At 43.4% G+C, this 20,994-nt stretch overlaps 1 protein-coding gene across 4 annotated transcripts in view; it reads right to left on the reverse strand.

Annotated features, from left to right (window-relative positions):
* Positions 1–9,469: 9,469 nt before the first annotated feature.
* The window catches only part of LASP1 (LIM and SH3 protein 1), a 54,011-nt gene continuing 42,486 nt past the window's right edge, over positions 9,470–20,994 (reverse strand). For all 4 annotated transcript variants that reach the window (XM_063138530.1, XM_063138528.1, XM_063138529.1 and 1 more), the window contains exons 5-7: positions 17,774–17,939; positions 15,721–15,821; positions 9,470–13,204 (exon numbers count right to left, since the gene is read on the reverse strand). In XM_063138530.1, coding sequence (XP_062994600.1) covers positions 13,031–13,204; positions 15,721–15,821; positions 17,774–17,939 — 441 coding nt within the window. In that variant the 3' untranslated portion in view covers positions 9,470–13,030. The remainder of the gene's footprint in view (positions 13,205–15,720; positions 15,822–17,773; positions 17,940–20,994) is intronic.

A 20,994-nucleotide genomic window follows, 5' to 3' on the forward strand; every position in this document is an offset into this window, starting at 1 on the left:
CTCACAAGAAAGGGATGAGGGCAATAGCCCTTTCCTGCTCTTGTTCCTCAGCAACTGGTATTCAGATGCCTGCTGCCTCTGATCCTGGATGTAGCAGATAGTTGTCAGGACTAGTAGCCATTTGTTAGCCATGAAGTTGACTAATCACCATTTAATGCCGTCCATGACTAAGTTGCTGGACATCAGCATATCTGGTGACAGCACATTCCACAGTTTACTTGTGCTGTGTGAAGAAATATTTCCTTTCATTTGCCTCTGTCCTTACTTGCCCCAAATGTTGTAACCGTTCCTTGCAGAGGAGTTGCTCCACCCCCACCACCCCCGATCATGTTGTAGAGGGAAAGCCATGCTAGTCCATTGTAGCAAATACAACAAGGCATCTAGTAGTACCTTTAAGCCTAATAAATTAATTGCGACACAAGTTTTTGAGGAATACAGTCCACTTTATCAAATTATCATTTTAGTTTCCCTTTCATTAACCTTTTCCAGTTCTCCAATGCCCTTTTTGAGAAGTGGCAACCAGACCACGACACAGTGCTCCGCACTTCTCAGAAAAAACTGACAGGCAAAAATGTATGTACAGTTGCAGATTTGACCTGCAACAATCAATGTATATAAAGAGATGAGGCAGCATCACTTTGGAAAGTTGCAGTTCTGAGATTCCATTCTCCTTACCACAACCCAGCCGACTTCTGATTAAGTGGGCTACTAGAAACAAAGACTTACAGCACAAAACCATTTCCTGCATGCACAGTGGGCAGAAAGCATGTTTTTATTTCTATTTTTCTGCGTTTGTTGTACTGGCAGTACGGGCTCAAGCCATTCTCCCTCCTGAGACAGAGTGCTATGCTTCCTGTGCCCTGCCATGGATTCAGCAGGTGTTGTGGTGTCACGGAGAAGCTGCTCTAAACCTTGCGAGGCTTTGTCAAAGTCTCCTCAGGCTTCACCGAGACTGTGGCGGGGAGGGCCACGTAAAGCCTCACGCTATGTGGCCTGGCCTCAGCTTGTGGGTGGGCCTGCTGGGTCTGGTCTGGTGATGCCGGTGGCCATGGAGAGCCTGGCCAAGCAGCTGCCACCATTCACTTGCTTTTATGTTGCAGCGGCTACATTTCAAACAAAAGAGAAAATGAACCTCTGGATTTGAGCACCCAGCCAGGTGGCTGCAGTTGGCAGCTGGCAGAAAGGCCATTCTGGTGTGGCAGCCACATGGTGGCAGAGCTCATACTGCCAGTGATGGGAGGTGTTCTTGTTTTACCATCCCTTCCAATCCACCACCTGCGACAAGAAGATCAGTGGGCCTCATGATAAGACCAGCTTACGGCTGACCTTCTTGGTTTGATGTAAGAAGGGCACGTGACAATTATTTAGTCTTCCCCCTTAAATCTGCAAAGCAGCCAAGTTCTGACTGTTGCAGGTATTAAAAATCACATTGTGAGACAATCCCTACGCCTGTCTGATATCCTGAAGGCATTGCAACCTGAGGAGTCTTACTTATATTCCACCCTGATAAAATTCCTCTTGATATTGTGATGGAGTTACAGAATCCATGACTATCCTAACCATTTAGAAGTTGAAAATGTCACAGTACGTTGAGGAGAAGCTGTCTAATTCCAATAGGAAACCTGGTGAGAGCCAGTGTGATATGGTGTAGTAGTTCTCAGAACATCAGACCTGGGGTATCCTCAGACAGCGGGGGGGGGGGGTTCATGTTTCCCTACCATCGCTATGGCCTTCTGCTGCTGTCCCACAATAGCGACACTCTCTTTACACAGGGAGAGAAAGAGGGAGCAGAAACGGCCACATGGCCTATTCAGTGGGTGTTTTTATTGCGCTGCTTTTCCTGCACATAGCAGGAAATGGTGGCAAATTTCATTTTAAAGAATAAGTCAGATTTTCTGGGTCTTTTTTTTTACAACAGAAAAACAAGTGGAAGGAGTGAGAGGCGCATGGGAGGCAGACAGCATTGTGTGCAGTAATGAGCATGCAACGAAAGGCTCATCTGATGATGCTCTAGGACTGAGGAAACCCATGTTAAAATTCCACTCAGCTATGAAGTTCACTTGGGCCAATCACTATCTCTCAGAGGGTTGTTGGTAGGATAAAATAAGGAGGAGGACTATGTATGTTGCCTTCAGCTTTGAAGAAGGTTATGATATAAAAACAATTATGTCACTCATACACTATTTTTAGTTATAGTTTTTTTGGAAGAATTAAAAAGGAACATTTTTATCCCTTCTTTTGACACTCCCCCCCCCCCAAAAAACAATCCTTTCTTTAGCTACCCTTTCATCCTTTAGGATGGGACAGGACAACTTGTGGCCCTCTAGATGTTTTGGCCTACAACTCCCATCTTCCCTTACCATTGGTTATGCTGGCTAGGGATGATGGGAGTTGCAGCCAAAAATCTTTTGTTTTGCCCATCCCTGCTTTAGGACAATGCTTGTTTTTAATATACGTTCAAGAAAGTAAGTTGTTACAATGGCCCCTGGGACACCCTCCTGGGGGCCATAGGGTTGCACTCTTAGACAAAGCAGCAGAAGTCACAAACTATGGTTAGTTTTGCACAAACATGTCACTGCACCAGATCAGATTCTCATCTGTGTTAGTCATTGTGCTAATCTTCCTCAATGTATGAGCTCTTAAGTCATCCCATAAACATTTTCCTCCAAAGAAAACCCCCACTCCAAGATGATCAAACTATACTCACTTGTCATAGTCCTCTTGTGTTGGTAGAAATTATGAATGTGCTACAGTTTGGGGAAAGCGTATTTCTGGCTTTCATATCACCCCCATCCACACAAATCTCTTTCTATTTTGCCAGGTGGCTTATTGGAGGTGAAAGTGAATATGTATAAAAATACTGCTTAAAAAGGTTTCTCTTTAAAAAAATAATCAAGCAAAAGCAAACCTCCTGGCCCACAGAACAGCAGCTCCAGGCTGCACCCTCTGATATACAGTGCTCAGCTTGCAGCCTTCCACACATGGATAGGCATGGTGGTTTTTTAATACACTATTGAGCTGCTGGGTGTGATCCCCTCCCAGCAGGCTTTTGCATATCTACTACAACTGATTTTGCACAAACACAACATGTTGTCTTTGTTGGAATTTAGTGTGGCAAGCATTAAGTGGAATGTGGCTGGCGCATCAATCTGTTTCCGCCCTCTTCTATTTGGTCTTTACCAATCTTTTGCATTTTTCCAATTTCATATATAGAACTTAAAATGACAGAGAAGGCTATTTTTTCCATTCAGAATTTGCCTATCTAGATAAAATCACCCCTTTAGGATTTTTTGGGGTTTCTTTTGAACACCAGGATAGCAGAGACAATCACTTTCCCCCTCCACTTAGAACTGTTCCATGATATGCTCTTGCAGTCTGCTTTTGTCCATCTCATTCCTTGTTACTTGTTCTCCCAGTGCATTTCCAACTCAAGTCTTTCGAAATCTTGAGATACATCTTCAGGTTTCCTTGCTGAATCATTCGTCTCTTTGCCAGTTAGTTATGCAGAGGGTTAACTTTTCTCCAGAATGCTCTGGAATCACTCTGCAAGACCACAGCAGCGACTCTGCTTTGATGTAAACAGGGATCTGATTCAGGGTGGGGTCTTCCATCTGCAGAAAATCCACATTTTAAGGCAAAAAGGGAATATGTGGATATAAATACATATGCCAAGACTTATCAGAGGTCATCAAATGCCTGACCGTGCAAGACATCATGCAGTCATCTAATGTTTAAAGCCAGCATAAAAGCTACAAAAGGTAGCACCTCTATATATCTTCACACCTTTGTTTAGTCCCAATCACCATCACAAAACTAGCATAATTATGAACAGGTTATGCAAGACGCCAGAAAGCACTAGCGTAAGCGCTGTTTTTAAACATGCATTCTGCTCAGCAAAATACAGAAGCCTGCAGCATCCTATTTCAGAAAGACTGAAAGATGCTATTGAGGACAGGAGAGAGCTAGAAAAATAAGAACCGTCACATATGCCATTGTATTGCGCGCCCCCTCTCCCACCCGTCCACAGCAAAAACTTAAAAACACAATGTGGGGGTTTAAATATCAGTGACAAAGAATTCAGAATTCCCACCTGCAACATTGCTGAGATAACTGCATTAAATGGACAAAAACTGCCTAGCTGCTTGGCTGTCCTCCGCAGGCTGCTGACGGCGGTGTGCTTGGAGATTCTACAGCATATAGATGATGTAGGATAAGACAACCAAGCCTATAATGGCAAAAAACATGAGAATGAAGATGTCCAACATGATGATGGAGGGGGAAACGAGGACAGCGTCTGTGGTGCCTGGATTCAGAGGCTAGGAGAGAGAGACGGACAGATGGTGCATGGAGGGAGGGAAGGAAAAAAGGAAGGAGGGGGAGGGATTTACAGGCAAGATGGATGCAGTGATGCGTTCACCCACAGCAGCATTTTAATAGGACAGAAAGATGATTCCAGATGAAACAGAACTGTCCTTTTCTTCAGCGAAGACAGAGAGAGAGAGAAGCAGGAGTCAGGGGAATGAGATGAAAGCAAAGCAGCTAAGGTTCCTACTTCTGATTTGTTACTGAAAGCAAGAATTCACTGGTGCCTCTTTAGTGCAGATTTCTTGAAGATCTGGATTCTGACAAAAAGTCTGACCACAATCCAGAAAAAACCAAGTACAATTAAGCCCCACTGAGGTCAAAAGATTGAACATCCTTGAGTTCAATTCTGTTGCCCTCCTGATTTTAAGGCTTTCTTTAGTGTGGTGCATCAGAGATTGCTATGAAGGATGATGGATGGCATAGGACATAAGAGTCATGCTGGATCACATCAAGGGTCCATCTAGTCCAGCACTCTGTTCACACAGTAGCCAATCAGCTGTCGACCATGGATCCACAAAGCAGGACATGGTGCAATACCACCCTCCTACCAATGTTCCCCAGCAACTATTGTATATAGGCTTACTGCCTCTGATACTGATGACAGTACTTAGCCTTCAGGACTAGTAGCCATTGATAGCCTTCTCCACCAGGAATTTATCCATCCGCCCCCTTTAAAGCCATCCAATTGCTATCACCACATCTTGTGATAGTGAATCCTATAGTTTAACTAGGCGCTATGTGAAGAAGTACTTCATTTTATCTGTTCTGAATCTCCCACCAATCAGCTTTATGGGATGATCCCAGGTTCAAGTATTATGGGACAGGGAGAAAACTGTCTCCCTATCCACCTTCTCCACACCAGACATAATTTTGTATACCTCAAACATGTCTCCCCTTAGCCTCCTTTTTTCCAAGCTAAACAATCCCAGCTGTTGTAACTTTCCCTAATAGGGGAGATGCTCCAGCCCCTTGATCATTTTAGTTTCCCTGTTCTGCACTTTTTCCAGCTCTACATCTTTTTTTAGGTGTGATGACCAAAACTGTACACAGTATTCTAAGTGTGGTTACACCATAGATTTGTATAAAGGCAGTATGATACTGGCAGTTCTATTCTCAGTTCCTTTTCTAATAATGCCTGACATGGCGTTTGACTTCGTTACAACAGCTGCACACTGGGTTAACATTTTAATTGAGCTTTCCACCACAACCCTAAGATTGCTTTCTTGGTTGGTAACCGCCAGCTCAGTTCCCATCAGGTTATACTTCAAGTTGCAATTTTTTTGTCCCAATATGCTTCACTTTACACTTGCTTACATTGAACTGCATCTGCTTTTTAGATGCCCACTCTCCCAGCTTGGGCACAACACCCCAGTGAAAGATCTTGGCAAGATTCTGCAGACAGGATCACCACATTTGGTGCATGAAGAAATGATTTCCTAGGTCAGACTGATTATGATCCTGGCTTTAATTTCCTTGCCTTCTACACGCAGCTTGGTTTCCCAGGAGCTATTCATTCTTTGAGTGCCTTTGATGCACTTGCAGTGTACAGGTGTCTGAACTGCAGATTGATTGGTGGAGATCAATGGCTCTCTTTTATGGAAGAGTGTGAAAAAGATTGCTTTTGTTCCCTTTCTGATTCATTCTGATACTTATTTTTGATAGCACACATACAAAAATATGTTAAGTGAAGGATCCAGGGTATTGATAAACAGTATTGATAAACAGTATCTTTCCTCTCTCATCTCACACTATTGCCCCGCTCGTGCTCTTCGCTCCTCTGATGCCATGTTTCTCACCTGTCCAAGGGTCTCTACTTCCCTTGCTCGGCTTCGTCCATTTTCTTCGGCTGCCCCTTACGCCTGGAACGCTCTTCCAGAACATTTGAGAACTACAAGTTCAATCGCAGCTTTTAAAGCTCAGCTAAAAACTTTTCTTTTTCCTAAAGCTTGTAAAACTTGATTTTGTTCTGACTTTTATACTGTTAGTTTTACTCTACCCTGTGCCTGTTTGGTGCATTCTCTTCCCCTCCTTATTGTTTTATTATGATTTTATTAGAATATAAGCCTATGTGGCAGGGTCTTGCTATTTTATTGTTTTACTCTGTACAGCACCATGTACATTGATGGCGCTATATAAATAAATAAATAAATAATAATACATGTTAGACCAGGGATGGACGACGTGTGGCCCTCCAGATGTTTTGGCCTACAACACCCATCATTCCTCATCCTTGGCTATGCTGGCTAAGGATAACGGGAGCTGTAGACCAAAACATCTGAAGGGTCACAAGTTGCCTGTCCCCTCCCCAAACCTCTCTGTCATGACCATTGTGCTCAAGTACTGCTTGTGGGCTTCCCACAGGCATATAGTTGGCTACTGCAGCAGAGCTCTTGTGGTCTTATGTTGTTATAGAAGACCCTTCTTCTTGGCTAGATGATACGCGTTCTATGGTAATGGAAGGTCACTTTCAAAGAATTCCATTCATGCAAAGACTTTGTCCTTTTGATTTGGGTGAAACTGAATCCCTTGCACTGATGGGTTTTTTTACTGTAATTTTTATAACGGCATGAGGGCTTGCTGTCTCCCTTAATAAGGACACTGTCTGGCAGGTCAGATAAATTGCTGCTTTCTTTCTGACTGTCTTGATAAAGTCAACACCACTGTTACTTTGTCCCATGCGATACCTGAACTGAACTACAGTGCCCCGTGTTCCAGGAGAGCTCGAGCCTAGGCAAAGAGTGCTCCCTTAGAGCCAGGGTAAACTGCAACATTTGGTTGTAGGTTCTACATGTGACCCTTAGAATGTCAAATACAGTAAATACTGTAAAGCATTTTACAGATGTAAAATGCTACAAAAAAGTGATAACATTCAAGAACCAGCGCTCTTACCCAAACGGGTGCCCGCCATGTGCTGGACTACAACTCCTATCATCCAGAACCAGTGTGATCAATGGGGTTTGTAGTCCAAGACAACTGGTGGGTACCCAGTTGGGGAAGACTGGCCTAAAACTCCTATTTGTCATGCTGGCGAAGGATGACGGAGGTTGGGGAAGGCTGAGCTATCTTTATCAACGTTATAGTTATCGACAACTTGGTTAAAATCAAGATACAGTAGAAATACCAATTCTACTGTAGCAGTGTCAATCAAGTATGAAGCTGAATTGTACAGCAGGGAATTAAGTTTGCAGTGGAAACAGACAACATGCTTAATTTACAATCTATCAAAAATTGTCCAATCAATCCCTTGCCTTGCAAGAGAAGCCAGTTAAATCCAGGATTGCCTTAGATTTTTAGATGGCAGGGATGATAGGAAGATTGTGGGATTACTTGACCTGTACCATCCTGCAAATGCTCTTGTTTTTAAACATAAGGACTACAGAGTCCACCCATTCCCAAGGAAATATTGTTTTCAATCAAATCAAGGACTGGAACAGTAAAAATCAGAGAAGGAACACGTCTCACACTGTGTTAAGGACGTGTCACACTGTGTTAAGGGCATTTTGACCATATGAAAAATTAGGGATGTTTGGAAGCTTACACCTATTGTCTCTCCTTGAAACCTCTTCTGATCTCCCCCCACCCTCACCATCATGGATATATTAGTATAAATGTATGCTGATCTATCAATAGAGGCAAACAGTAAAACCCTACACAAGTCATTGCCACATGCAAACACCCATCTTACCACCTGATATGAAACTAGGCATAATAAGCAGATTGTGTATCATATAGGAGTAGGCACAAATGGTTACTTGGTTTCTTTCTGTAGAGCACCTCTATGATAAGGTCGAATGGATCTTCTTTGCTGTATGAAGCTCCTGTAAGAATACATCCCACCTAGTCCAGGAGCATATGTAGAAAAATCATGCTCTGTGGCAGTTTTAGTGAGGAAACCCCTCCAAAACACCCTCTACAAGTCAGAGGCTATCTTGAGGCATTACACAAACAAGGAATTTCATCTTGGACTATTAAGGGAGTCCCTGATTTGAGAACTAATGCACAAACCATGGCTTAGCCATTGTGAATGGACTTCCCCTTACATGCTCCTATTTCCTTCATAAGAATATAAGAAAAGCCATGCTGGATCAGAGCAAGGCCCATCTACTGCAGCATTGTGTCCACATAATGGCCAGCCAGCTGTTGACCAGGAACCCACAAGCAGGGCATGAATCCAACAACAACCTCCTGCCCACCTGCAACTGGTGTACATAGGCTTAGAGCCTCTAATACTGGCGGTAGCACATAGCCATCAGGACTGGTAAGCATTGATAGCCTTCTCCTCCAGGAATTTATCCAACCCCCTTTTAAAGCCATCCAAATTCGTGGCCATCACCACATGGTAGCGAATTCCACAGTTTAACTATGGACTGTGTGAAGAAGTACTTTATCCTGAATCTCCCATCAATCAGCTTGATGATCCCGAGTTCTAGTATTTTGAGAGGGAGAAAAATGTCTCCCTCTCTACATTCTCCACACCATGCATAATTTTGTACACCTCTGTTATGTCTCCCTTACTCTCCTTTTTCCCCAAGCTAAACAACCCCAGTCATTGTAACTTTCCCTCATAGGGGAGATGCTCCAGCCCCTTGATCATTTTAGGTGCCCTTTTCTTCAACGTTTCCTTATTTGGACGAGCCGTAATTTGCCTCCAGTCCAGAATTGGAAATCTTAGTCTCAAACAGGTTTCAAGTTCTGTTTTGGAGACAAACTATGGTTTGTCCAAAATAGGAAGAATAGGAGGGAATCAGAATTCACAAGAAAAAATGTGTGCAAGCCTGAAGCCCTTCATGAACTGCAAAATCATGGCCTAGTCATTACATTTGAACTCACTCTCTCTTTACAGGTAAGTCCATCTAACTCTATTTTTTAACTACTTTCCCCAGGATTAGATTGCAAGAGCCTGTAATATTGCTAAGGTTACCTTCCTTACAACTTGCTATATTTAAAGTGGTGGTGTGCCTCTAAAATGCATTGTTCTGAGATAGCAACCTATTTTCCCCTCTCCTCTGAGTCAACATGCTCAAAAATTATTATTAAAGATTTTCAGGTTTATATCACAGAGGGAGAATAAAACTATAAATGAAGATGAAAATCAGTCAGTAGGTAAAAATTATACTTTTATTTTCAAATTGGTGTAAACCAGAAGAGTCCTGGTGTTACATTTGATTCTATGGTGCCATTGAAAAAGGCCAAATGACTTTTGGAGAGGGCGTGCAAAGCCCATAAAGAAGAAATACACAAAGACAACAAATGAAAACCCCAAAATATACTCCAAACCCCCAAATCATTCTAATATCAGACACTGAAATCTAGCCTGAAAAGCTAAGATGTACAGGAGATTTGACATGAATAAAATGGCTACACAGATGCAATTTAGCTGTTTTTCTTTTTTTACATTTTATTTATTTAAATACAGGTTTAGGTGCTTTTCAGCTATTGGAAAAAAATCAAAGGCAAAAGTGCATAAGTTAAAGAAGGCAGAAAAAAAAATCAAGCAGTGAGAAACCGTTTCTCCCAGGGCAGGGGTGAAAAAGCTAGGACAGATTTTTAAAAATGAGCATTTTATTTGGTCCTCTAAAAATATTTATTCACATTATGTTATTTTGTATCTTCCGCATAAAAAGTTGTCCTCTCAAGGATTGTCTAGACATGATTTTGCCTCATTCTCATCAGTTAGAAAAACAGCCATGATTAAGCTTGTGCTTCTGCCTTAGCACCAAGAAGATTGTGACCTCTCCTCACCCGTCAGTCACTCTTGTTGGCACCATCTGAAAGTTCACCCCAAGGTTAGGTGGTCCCTAGACACCTATAGCATCCCTCTAAAAATGATCTTGTTAAAGAAAAAGCTGCCACCATTCTCAGTGACCTTTCTATTTCTACACATGGATTTCTCTAGGGTACAGATATGGCAAAGAGGAATCTGAAACACTCCTCTCTTTTAACACCTTTTTCACTAGTGCAAGTGTCCAAAGAAAAGGTAGAAACTAGGACTTTATGAAAAAGATTCTAAAATGTATGTGCTTCTACTACCTTAGTAGATGATTTGGTCACTGTTTCTGCCACTGATTTGAGGGCTGTGCAGGAACTTCATAATTTTAAACTGAGGCAGGGACCCAACAAGGGAAGTCTAAAACTCCTGTGAGATTAAGCCAGAAGACGCTAGCATACTGCACTCAACCAGATACAAAGAAATGCAAGACTTACTACAGGAGTGACAAAATGAAGTATCCCTTTGTTTTCAACTTGAGGGATCTAAACATTGAGGGAGAAAGGTCTCCTTAACCCTTGCTTAACGTAAGCCTATTTTGCACCTCTTGTAAAGAGACTAAGTGGGTGCTTATTAATCTTATCTAGGTTTATTCTTTCTCTGCACCTCAAAAATACACAGAACAGTGGAAATAATGCGGGGAGAAAGCTAGCCCCCGATAAGCTGTACAGAAGGGGAAAAGGGGAGATCAGGTGTGGATACATGCAAGCAGTGCTGGCATAATGTAGAAGGTGTGTGTGTTTTTAAACCCTTGGTCCTTATTTATTCCAGGTATTGAAGTAACAACAAAAACAGAAAGGAATTCAGTGGACCAAAGTACCTCTCCATGAAGTGCCTTTGAAGGGCATTTTTAAAAAAAGGTTTTAAAAGTCTACCCCCAGAGGTCCATTCACCAACTGTTTCAGTTGTCCTAATTAGGACAGAGACAACTACTAAAGTGGCTTAGAGCTACTTCTCATGTTACATTTAAAGACAGCAGATAATTCCCAGAGATCACTTCCATTTGGAAATATCTGCAGTCACATCACATCTAAACAAGTAACAGACATCAGCAATCTGATCCATTTTTAAGGTTTTGTTTTGCTGCGGTGCAGAGAAACTGGTTGCATGTTGCTCCAACAGGACTTGCCCTTTTTTGCCAACACAGAAGTGACTCTGGGGCTTCAATGCAGATCTTTAAAAGTAGTGGGAGAAGAAGCAATCAATATACAGCAAATGAATAGTGACTTAAGAATCTCACTCCTGCTTCAGAGGAATCTGCCCTGCCTTTATTCTTCCATTACACCACCCCAGCGTCATAAATTTCCAGTTATATAATAATTCCCTGCTATTTTGACAGCAAAATACTTCACTGAATTTGCTTTTGGTCCATGATACTATCCCAAGCCAGCAACTGCCAGCTTGATACCAGAGAAAGGGGAAGAGGTATGTTTCTAGTGCAAGGAATGTGTTCCCCTGACCCCTTCACCCAACTGCCAGGCTGGTTGGGGGGCAGTGGGTTGGAGAAAAGATTGTAAACATTGCTTGGCTCAAAAGGTACAAGATAGGGAGATGAAGCTGTCAACTAGTCTGCCTTTTGACCGACAGAGACTTGGGTTCAGGAGAAAAAGCTCTAGACAAGGATCCGCCTTCAGTGGAGCCCTATGAAAGCTCCCAATGAAAAAGAAGAACTGGTCCCAAAGATAGCACCTCCACAGCAAGTGTGATTCTTCTTACCTAGGGCTGCTATACTTAAGGTTATTCAGGGAAGTGCCTAGTTATTTGCACACGGGCGCTAACAAAAAGAAAGGGATGGGGCAACGACACTGACACCAGAGATTTTGAACAAGGAGCTATTTGCAGGCATTAGCTAAGGGGGTCTTGCATAGGCTGGTTCAGAGGCTTGCTCTGAAGCTACTTTTTTGGGGGTGGGGAGGGCAGCAGGAATAGCCAGAAGCATTTGGAATATGCTGTTCCTCCTCTCACTCTCTCAAGCCAGGAGGTAGCACCAAAATTGAGCCATGCAGACTAATATTCCTTAGCTGCAAAATCTTGGACAGCAGCTTAGGCCCAGCTGCTTATCCCCAAGAATACAGGATGCATGTTCTCTTCATGCCTCACATCAAGCCTAAGTAGATGCCCACTCTTATTGAGCCAGGGCATCCAAGAGCCAATTCTTGGGCACCCTGACTAGAAGTATCATTATTCCTCCTAAACCCCTTCTTCTGTACCTGTACACCAGCAACTACTTTGGCTTTTATCTCCCTTGTAGACATTACACATACGCTGGTTCTTTCGATTCCACCAAAGGCTCTCCTGCTTTTAACAAATGATTTGATTTCTTTCAAACTGATATTTAAAGTTTATAGAAAGGAAGGCTTAACAGAATATAAGTGAGCAAGGATCAACATGCAAACAGAGGCCTTGGATAAATTTTTGAATGGAAATGGATAAGAGACTCTCCCAAATTACTCAAAGCTCCACACTCCCCAAAAGCAAGCATGGCAATGGTTTCTGCCCCTGCCCCTCCCTACACTTTTTCCTGGTCCCATGTAGCAGTTTGGTTAAGTTGGGCTCGCTTCATTCAGGATCCCAATCAGTCACCAAAATGGCAGAGCCCTGAGGGGGGAGAAGGGCACAGTGCCATGTTCCATGAAAGCTGAGAGAGAGGATGGAAGGACAGCTGGTCTTTGAGAAAAGTCTCATATGAGAGTAAAAAACAAAAAAGATACCCGCCCCGAGTTCAAATGCCTCCAAAACAAGGCTATTTTGGCAGAAGACTAAAGATGGCCATGTCAGAGGTTCATAACAAAATAATTGATGTGTGACGAGAGACAGCAGAGAAGGGATAATGGAACAAGAAGCACACGAGAGCCCTCCCCCTGCTTGCTTGCTTTCAGGGTGGCACCGGAGCGGAGCTCATATAGCCTCCACATAGTTGGCTGGAAGCATGCCCGTGTCGCCGGTCCGCTCAACGGTGCCATACATCCAGCCGTCATCAATCTGCTGCACATTGATGATGGTGTCACCATCTTGAAAGGAGACCTCATCTTCATCAGCTGCGTTGTAATCATAGACTGCACGGAACCGTTTCTGGGAGGAGGGAGAGAAGAGAATAAGGATGGGTTAGTGCTCAGGGAAGTTGGGGATCCCAAAACTGGAGGGGAGTAAACTTCACACTAAGGCTTGTCAAATTTTGTTCAGCTGCTCCAATTTAGAGGGATTCAGGAAAGTGCAGCCTGTATGGTATGGCAGCAGGAATCCAGAGAAAAGACCTCGAGCAAATGGCACCTGTGAAATCTAATGGGTTTGGAGAACTTACTTTTTCTCGCTATCCAGTTTTAAATACATCAGGCATCGAAAAAGTGGGGTTATTTAAGCGGCACCAGAATCCCAAGAGAAAGGGACATTTATTCCTATTCGTTGCTTGGCATCCTGCACCCATGCTGCTCATCGTGGCCCCCAGTGCTCTAGCGTGTGTGTATGCACATAGCAGCAAAACCACGGCAGCAGGAGACTGGGGCTGGCAGTAGATGGTTTGACAGCTGATACTTCCCCACAGTCACAGTACCACTGGAAAGTCCCCTTACACTGTAAGGCTTACAACAAAGGTGGGGAACCTCCAGTCCATGGGTCAGATGTTGCCCACAGGGCCTCCTCAGATAACCCACCAGGCTCTCCTGCAAGGACCTGCCCCTATCCATGGCACCTCCCAATGACTCCCTTCCCCTGTGCTGCTCAGCTGTTAGCTGAGCGAGGCAGCGGGGAAACTGCAGGGACGTTTCAATTTAAACCTCCTTTAAACCTGCTCAGCTGATTGGGGGAAACAGCTGAGCAGCAAGAAAAAGTGGGCATTGCAGTCCCATCATTCAGCTGAGCAATGGGACTGTATGCAGCCTCCTTTCCCCCCACTACTGAACTGTTTTCCATTCATCTATTGTGCAGTGCAGGGCTTGAGGGAAATCGTGGGGAAGGAAGACGTTTCCACACTGGTGACTAACGCATTTATTTTTTGAAATATATTCCCTGCTTTTCAATGCCCAATCAATATTTCTAGGGTGGTTTACAAAAGAGCAAAAAAACACAAGTAATAAGCAGAGAAGATAGTACAACACAGGCGAGTTCATCTCTCCAAAAGTTGTTTCTGATTCTGGAGGAAGGAGACAATTTGACCCGTTACTTATATAAGATAGATAAGAGAACATATTTTTATAAATTGTTCTTGCTTCACTAAACCTGTGACAAGCCTGCTAGGATGGGTCAAATTCTCAGCCAGCACTATTTGCTAAATTTTACTGTACTAGCTTTGGATGGAATACCCTGGATGAGACTCGGTGTTTGGCAATCATGAATTAGTAACATGCATTCAATTTATTTGATTTTTTTAAATATATATTTTTAACAAATCTCACTGTACTAAGTCATTATTAACTCCCTTATGACAAATTGATTCTGTTAATTATGCTCCATAATATTATATATATATATATATATATATATATATATATATATATATAATATTATATTATATTATATTATATTTAAAATTAACAAAATGGAACAAAAAACACAGCACACCATAAAAATAATTATTCTGAATTATTCTGAATTTATTCTGTTTTAAATAATTAAAACAGAAGAGGTGCAGAGCTATCTGATCCACAGATACGTTGTTCATGTGCTCGATGGTATGTAATTCCATGCTTTGTGGGCTGATCTGGGATGCGTGATGGTGTCTGACCAAAGAAGCCTACCTAGGTTGGACTTGAGCACCTTATCGTCCTTTCCAACTACATCATATTAAGGACCCTAACACGGCCAATGACCAGGTTCACATGAGGCTCATTGTGGGTTGTTTAACCTGTGATGAACTTCACATATCCAACCCTGCTCAGGGGCTATCGTGTCATGCAACCCTGGCGACCGAGGGCTAAGTGTTAAACAATGCTCACCTAACCCATGGTCTGTTTTAGGGTTAAGTGAGGATTGTTTAACTATTGCATAACCTACATTCGCTGGGTTCGCACAACACAACCTCCAAGTGGGGTTTGGATATGCAAAGCGGCAGCTGCATGTGCTGCAACAGGCTGCTATGTTGGGCAAACTGGCTCACTGAGAGGTGGTGGTGGTCTCAGATCGAGGTTCAAATACCAGTGTAGTCATGGACTCAATGGTAGCTTACAGCAGTATATCACCATCTCTTGGCTTGTGTTTTACATAGTTTCCCCACCAAAAAGACCTATAAAACACTTCGTTCACTTCCAATAATTTGCACAAATTGGTTGAATTGAGTATATTAGCTTAATATGCATGCTTTACAACATGACTGCCTGATTTGTTCTTTAGGTTGGGGGCTTTACTCAGCAGCATTCCTTTTCCTGATCTCCACCCCAGGTTTAGACTCAGAAGAGTTTACAGTGTAATTGTTAATTTCAGAATGAAAATCTGAACTTTTGCATGCTGTCATAAGGAAAGCTACTAAAAACACACACATCAATGCAGAGAAATAGACTTCTGCGATAGGCAAGGTTTTATTAACTTTTCAGTTTCGTTCCTCCGACCCCCGCCACAATACTAGCTGTCTTGCTCCCCTCCTAGGCCAGACTTACCCCTCCTCCAGATGGGGCATTACGCTGTATTGAGACAGGTGCTGCGGGTTCCTTGTAGTAGGACTGAGGGGCTGGCTGTTGCGGTGGCTGGTGGTGGTAAACTGGGAGAGACATAAACATTACTGTTAACTCTTTCATTGATCTGATCAAGGCAGCAGAACCTTCCTCAGAACCCTGTAAGACAATGCTGAATTCCTGTAGAAGGTATCTGCAATAAGCAAGTGTCACAGATGGGAAAACGTCCACAGCCACCTTACAGGCCACAAAACCTGGTGGAGCCCAAGAGTTCCTTTCTCCTCCCTCCCAGTCTTCAATGAAGTTTCTGCCATTCTACACTCATTCCTTAAAAAAAAAAACCAACTTACAAAAGACTTCTGCAGCTGCAGTGTGCAATCACAATCATGCACCTTGGGCATGATCTATTCCAACTGGAGGTTTTATAGCCCTCCCTATCTCAAGGGCTCAACGTGACTAACTGCAATTGAGACAAAGTTGTTTTCCTGAATAGCACACAAAGAGAGACTATATAGTTAGTAGTAGTGATGGTAGAGTGAACCAGAGGGAAGGAAGAAGCTGAGTTAGAGCAGACCCCCACCCCTAAGGCTAGTCCTTTCTTTCTGCCTTGCAGTTCTTTGAACATCACCCACCAACCATCCGGATCACTTTTTCCTTTAGAAAGGTTCACCATGAGAAATGAAAAAAGAACTTGGTAGAAAGGAATGGGAAGAGTTGATTCCTGCTCTACTAAATATCCAACAAGATAGGTGCAGCTCAGCTTCCTCCAGTTACAGTGGAGAAGGCTGAGCTGCACCTTATCTAAATGTGACTGTAGCTTGGGACTTCCTTCTTGCAGAATTCCACTATTTTTCCCCAAAGACCCCCCCCCCCTTTTTTGGGGGGGGAACTTGGAACTCTGCTGCAGGAGCGTGTACATGGTTCAGAGCAGCTGTCAAGTTTCAGAAGACATGCAACTTGTCTTTGGCTCAAAAAGCTATCATAGCAGGTAAGATGATTATCTAATGAACATGGAAGAACTAATATATTCTTAATCGGGGTGGTGAACCTGCGCCCCACCCCCACCAGAATCCATCATTTCTATCTCTCAGCCCTCAATTACTCTGAGCCTACTGTCAGCTACTCTGTCCGCATGAGGCTAGGGATGGAACTCACAGATGCATAGCAGACTATTCGGATAAGCTGTGGTTGGACAGACGCAGCATCTGGCATAAAGCAGGTTATTCTTGTTGGATCCTGGAATGGATCCTGGTTATGTTTTCCATTGATTTGTTAATTGCTGAGGATCTGGAGGAACAGAAGACTCAGCAGAAACTTAAAGGTCAACTCTACACCTGGACATTGAGTGTCATAATTGAATAATTGTCTAACTGATTGTCTTCAATTAAGGGTTGCAAGGAGTTGCATCATTGTACAGGTTGTCTATAAAAGTAAATGTATTTTCAAGTTCCTGTATAACTTCCATGTCCCTCATGTGAGCTGTATTGACTGACCGTTTGTAAGTATTTGTATCTGTACTGCCATAACTAAATTATATATTTATTTGCCAGTAAAAAAAAGGTTTGTTTTAACCTACATGAATCTCTGTCTTAATTCACGTCTTTGCTGACTTGGCTGAGAACCGCTGTAATCTCTGCTAGTCTCTGTAGGGCCCAGACAGAGACTTAACACAAAAGGTTATGTGCCAGAAACCCAGTCTGTGCAATAACTATAAAGCCATAACTCAACAATTCTCTCTCCAGCTGTATGTCGTCCTCTAATTTTGTTCTACCTTCAACTCAGGCTCCCCACTCTCATCCCCTTAACTGCTGTGGAATGTTCCTGCTCAGCACATGCAATGCATGGCTGTTCTAACAGGGCCTTCTTGCGCCAGCATTGCCTTAGAGGCACACAGCGAACAGAGCCACACCTCCCGGGGTGATGGTGGTTTTTTAAGGTGGTGGTTGCTGTATCCCATAAGGCACCCCTTGATATTAATGTGGTTAAGCAGGCTGGGTTGCTGCTATCTTCTCCCCCTGCCCCCATTTTTCTTCATTACCAGGGGTACTTGGCTGGACATGGTGAGGTTGCTGGTGCGGTGGTGGTTGCTGCTCCACTGTCCTCCTGTAGTTGGCGCCCTCCTGGGAATTGCGGCGTTCCAGTTCCCCTCCTTCCCCGCCAGATGTGCCCATTCTGCTCTTCTCAAACTCTTCATGGTACTTTATCTATAAAGGAAAGAGGAGTTAGTAATACAGAAGCTCTAAGCACGAACACACATAGTTCAGAGACAGGTGGAAAGTCCTTCTGCTTGTTAACGGTTTATAATCAGTAGGAAATCCCCTCTGACCCATCTACAGAGTCATTATGTCATACTCCCCCATTTCTACTGCCCTTACACTTCTCTCTACTGCTCCAAATGAAACCAATGGTTGCCAGTAGTGCGCCAGCACAAATAATCCCAAGGGTGGACGCTCCTATAATCTGAACACTGGTTTTCTCGTTCTAACAGCACCTTTCAACCTTCTCTCATCTGAGAAGTTACTGCGGATGAACCAGAAGGTGGCAGTGGAGAGTCAGTATGATGGATTGTCAACTCCCCTTCTCTTGTTGGTCGAGGGGGGGCACAACCAGAAGAATGGCTTGGCACAGCTCAGCTCAATGCCAGCCAGATCCTCCCCTTTCAGATATCTGATCTGCCCTTTTCTCGGCAGTAGATGGAACACAAACTCCTTCATCCAAATCTTGTATTTGTTCAGTGCATGTTGAACAAACTCTACCATCAGGAATACCAAATGATCAGACTGCAGGTTATTTGATCCAGCTCCTCAGCTGTATTAGATGTAAAGAATATGAGCATCTGCTACCTGAAGGTGCAGCACCTGCTATCCTTGGGCAGCTGCCAGGGATCAAGCTCCCTGGTAAGGTCCACCTCTGATGCCTGGCTTGGGTCCTCTCTTTTATTTATACCCCTGCACAGCATTCTGAAAGGCAATGGACGGCTGTGTCTAGCCACCATTTAAGTTTCCCAAGATGTCCCAACACCCTGGGGCATTATGGGAGATCCAAACGGTAACTAAACTCACTGTTTATAGCACTACCACCACCCACCACCAGCTAAGCCTGCCAGGGCCAGCTGACAATGCCCATGCCCTCGTCAAACCTGAAGCCATTCCTGTGAAAATGTTACCCATCCACACTAAATGTGGCATAAAAAACAAAAGTTCAATAACTGAGGTCAGTTCCTAGTATTTAAAATGTGATGTTGGGCCCTAAGCCTGTGTTTTGAAGTTGCACCCTCTGCCTGAGAAGCTACTATCCCCTCTGCTTGTGAGTACCCAGTAGCAAGGGAATGGCTCTCTGTGCATGCTTAAAGATATGCACATTATGAAGCTTCACAGGACCATCCTTAAGGCATTGTAAGTAGGAGCTGAGGCTAAACTGTGGTGACACCAAGATGAAAATGAAGCCTGGACAAAAAGGGGGGGAAAAGACTTGGGGACTGAATGATTGAACTACAGACAATGGGGATGGCAGGGAACTGAATGGAGAAGAGTAACTCACTTTGGTGACTCAAAGCTCCTGCCACACCTTTCCTCCAGTCTCAGTATCTTTAGCAGGTAAACCTTTCTACTGCTGTTGGGTATGATGAGAACTAGAAAACACTCTGGAATCTGATGAATGTGCTTAATGTGTTGGAAGCCAGATTCCAGTACGGGCATGGAAGCATGCTCACGGCCATTAACGTTTAGAAAAAGGGACAGAATGTTGTATGGACAATAAAAGTTATCCTCTATCTCCAAATGTCATCGGTGTCTGGCTGTCAATTCTCCATATGATCAAGGAAAATATGTAGTCACCTGTGGTCACAACTCTGCCTAACAACCCCAGGTACACTTCCATTATTACAAGCTGTGCCGTATGTCATCCTTCCTCCATAGCAATGCATTACTTGAAGTGGCAGGGTGAAAAGAGGTAGGGAAAAGGGCACATTTTGTGCACGATATATCTGAGTTCAGTAGAGAGAACATCCTGTGTCTCGACTAGGGTTCAAAACTTCAACCCATCACATTGTCATTTGGACAAACATTCTCCTATCACCTCTTCCGCTCAGTTTCTCCACCAATGAAATGGGGATAGTGACCAAACTTCACAGTCACCTTGTGATTTGATAGGCATAAGGACTATAAACAGAGCAGTGGAAGAAAATAACCCAAATTCTGCTCTAAGAAAAAACAGTTCTAGTGAAATTGCTTGCTGAAACCAAGCAATTTGCATCTATGCAAGGATATGCAGAGCATAAAAGTCCATTCCCTGACCACTGCAAATCCGACTAATTTTCTCAGACACATCCCCATCACACTTTTTGGCTTCAAAAATACCAGATAGGCACTGCTCACATGTTTAAACTTTCTGGAACCTACATCAAGACAGTCTCCGATGTGTGGTTCAGATGTGCTACAGATTTCTCCAAGATGATTGGGCCAATCTGTGCTGTGCTATAAGCATCAGACAAACCCTTTCCCGAGGCACACATCCAATTGCAGCTCTGGGAGGTCTGCAGCCAAGAGGGGACTGGACTGCATCCGTAATTGACGAGCAAAAAAGCAAAACAAAGGGGCAATTACAGATTTAAAAGCTCAAAGTGTGTCTGGCAAAAGAGACCCTGGCGCAGAGGGCCTGGGAAGGGAATCCTTGTGGGATTAAACTCATCCTGCAGGGCTCCCTCAGAATTAACTCCCAGTGCGCCAGCTCACACCAGATGGCCGAAGCAAATTATTGAGGGCAGATTACTCAACAGGCCTGAAGTAAAGTATTTTGCAGCTAGGATTATATGGAGAGGATACTGAGAAATCACCAAACACTCATTTTAACCACTAAATGCCTGGATATTTCATATGGTTATCCCTACTCCCCCTACTAGCTCATATTATACTATACCTCCGCCACTTGTATGTTTTTTTCCTTACATGTTATAAATTCTCTCATCAGTTTAGTCAAATAGTGCAGTCATACACACATTCAAGTCAATTACTCTGTTCATACGTAATAGTGGCAAATTGTAGGTTAATTAATTTGCCATGGTGTGTGCCAGGTGTGTGCCACTGCCATTTTGAATCTACAATCTCTGATCAGGCTGATTGGAGGTTGCTCTGTGACATCCAAACTCAAACACTATGCATTAATTGTGGGTTACATAACCCACGGTTAGCCTACAATTAGTTCTTAGGTTAACTATGGGTTGTTTAACCCATGATTAATCAATAGTGTCTGTTTTGGATG

This window comes from Elgaria multicarinata, chromosome 11 (genome assembly GCF_023053635.1).
Source record: "Elgaria multicarinata webbii isolate HBS135686 ecotype San Diego chromosome 11, rElgMul1.1.pri, whole genome shotgun sequence".
NCBI lineage: Eukaryota > Metazoa > Chordata > Lepidosauria > Squamata > Anguidae > Elgaria > Elgaria multicarinata.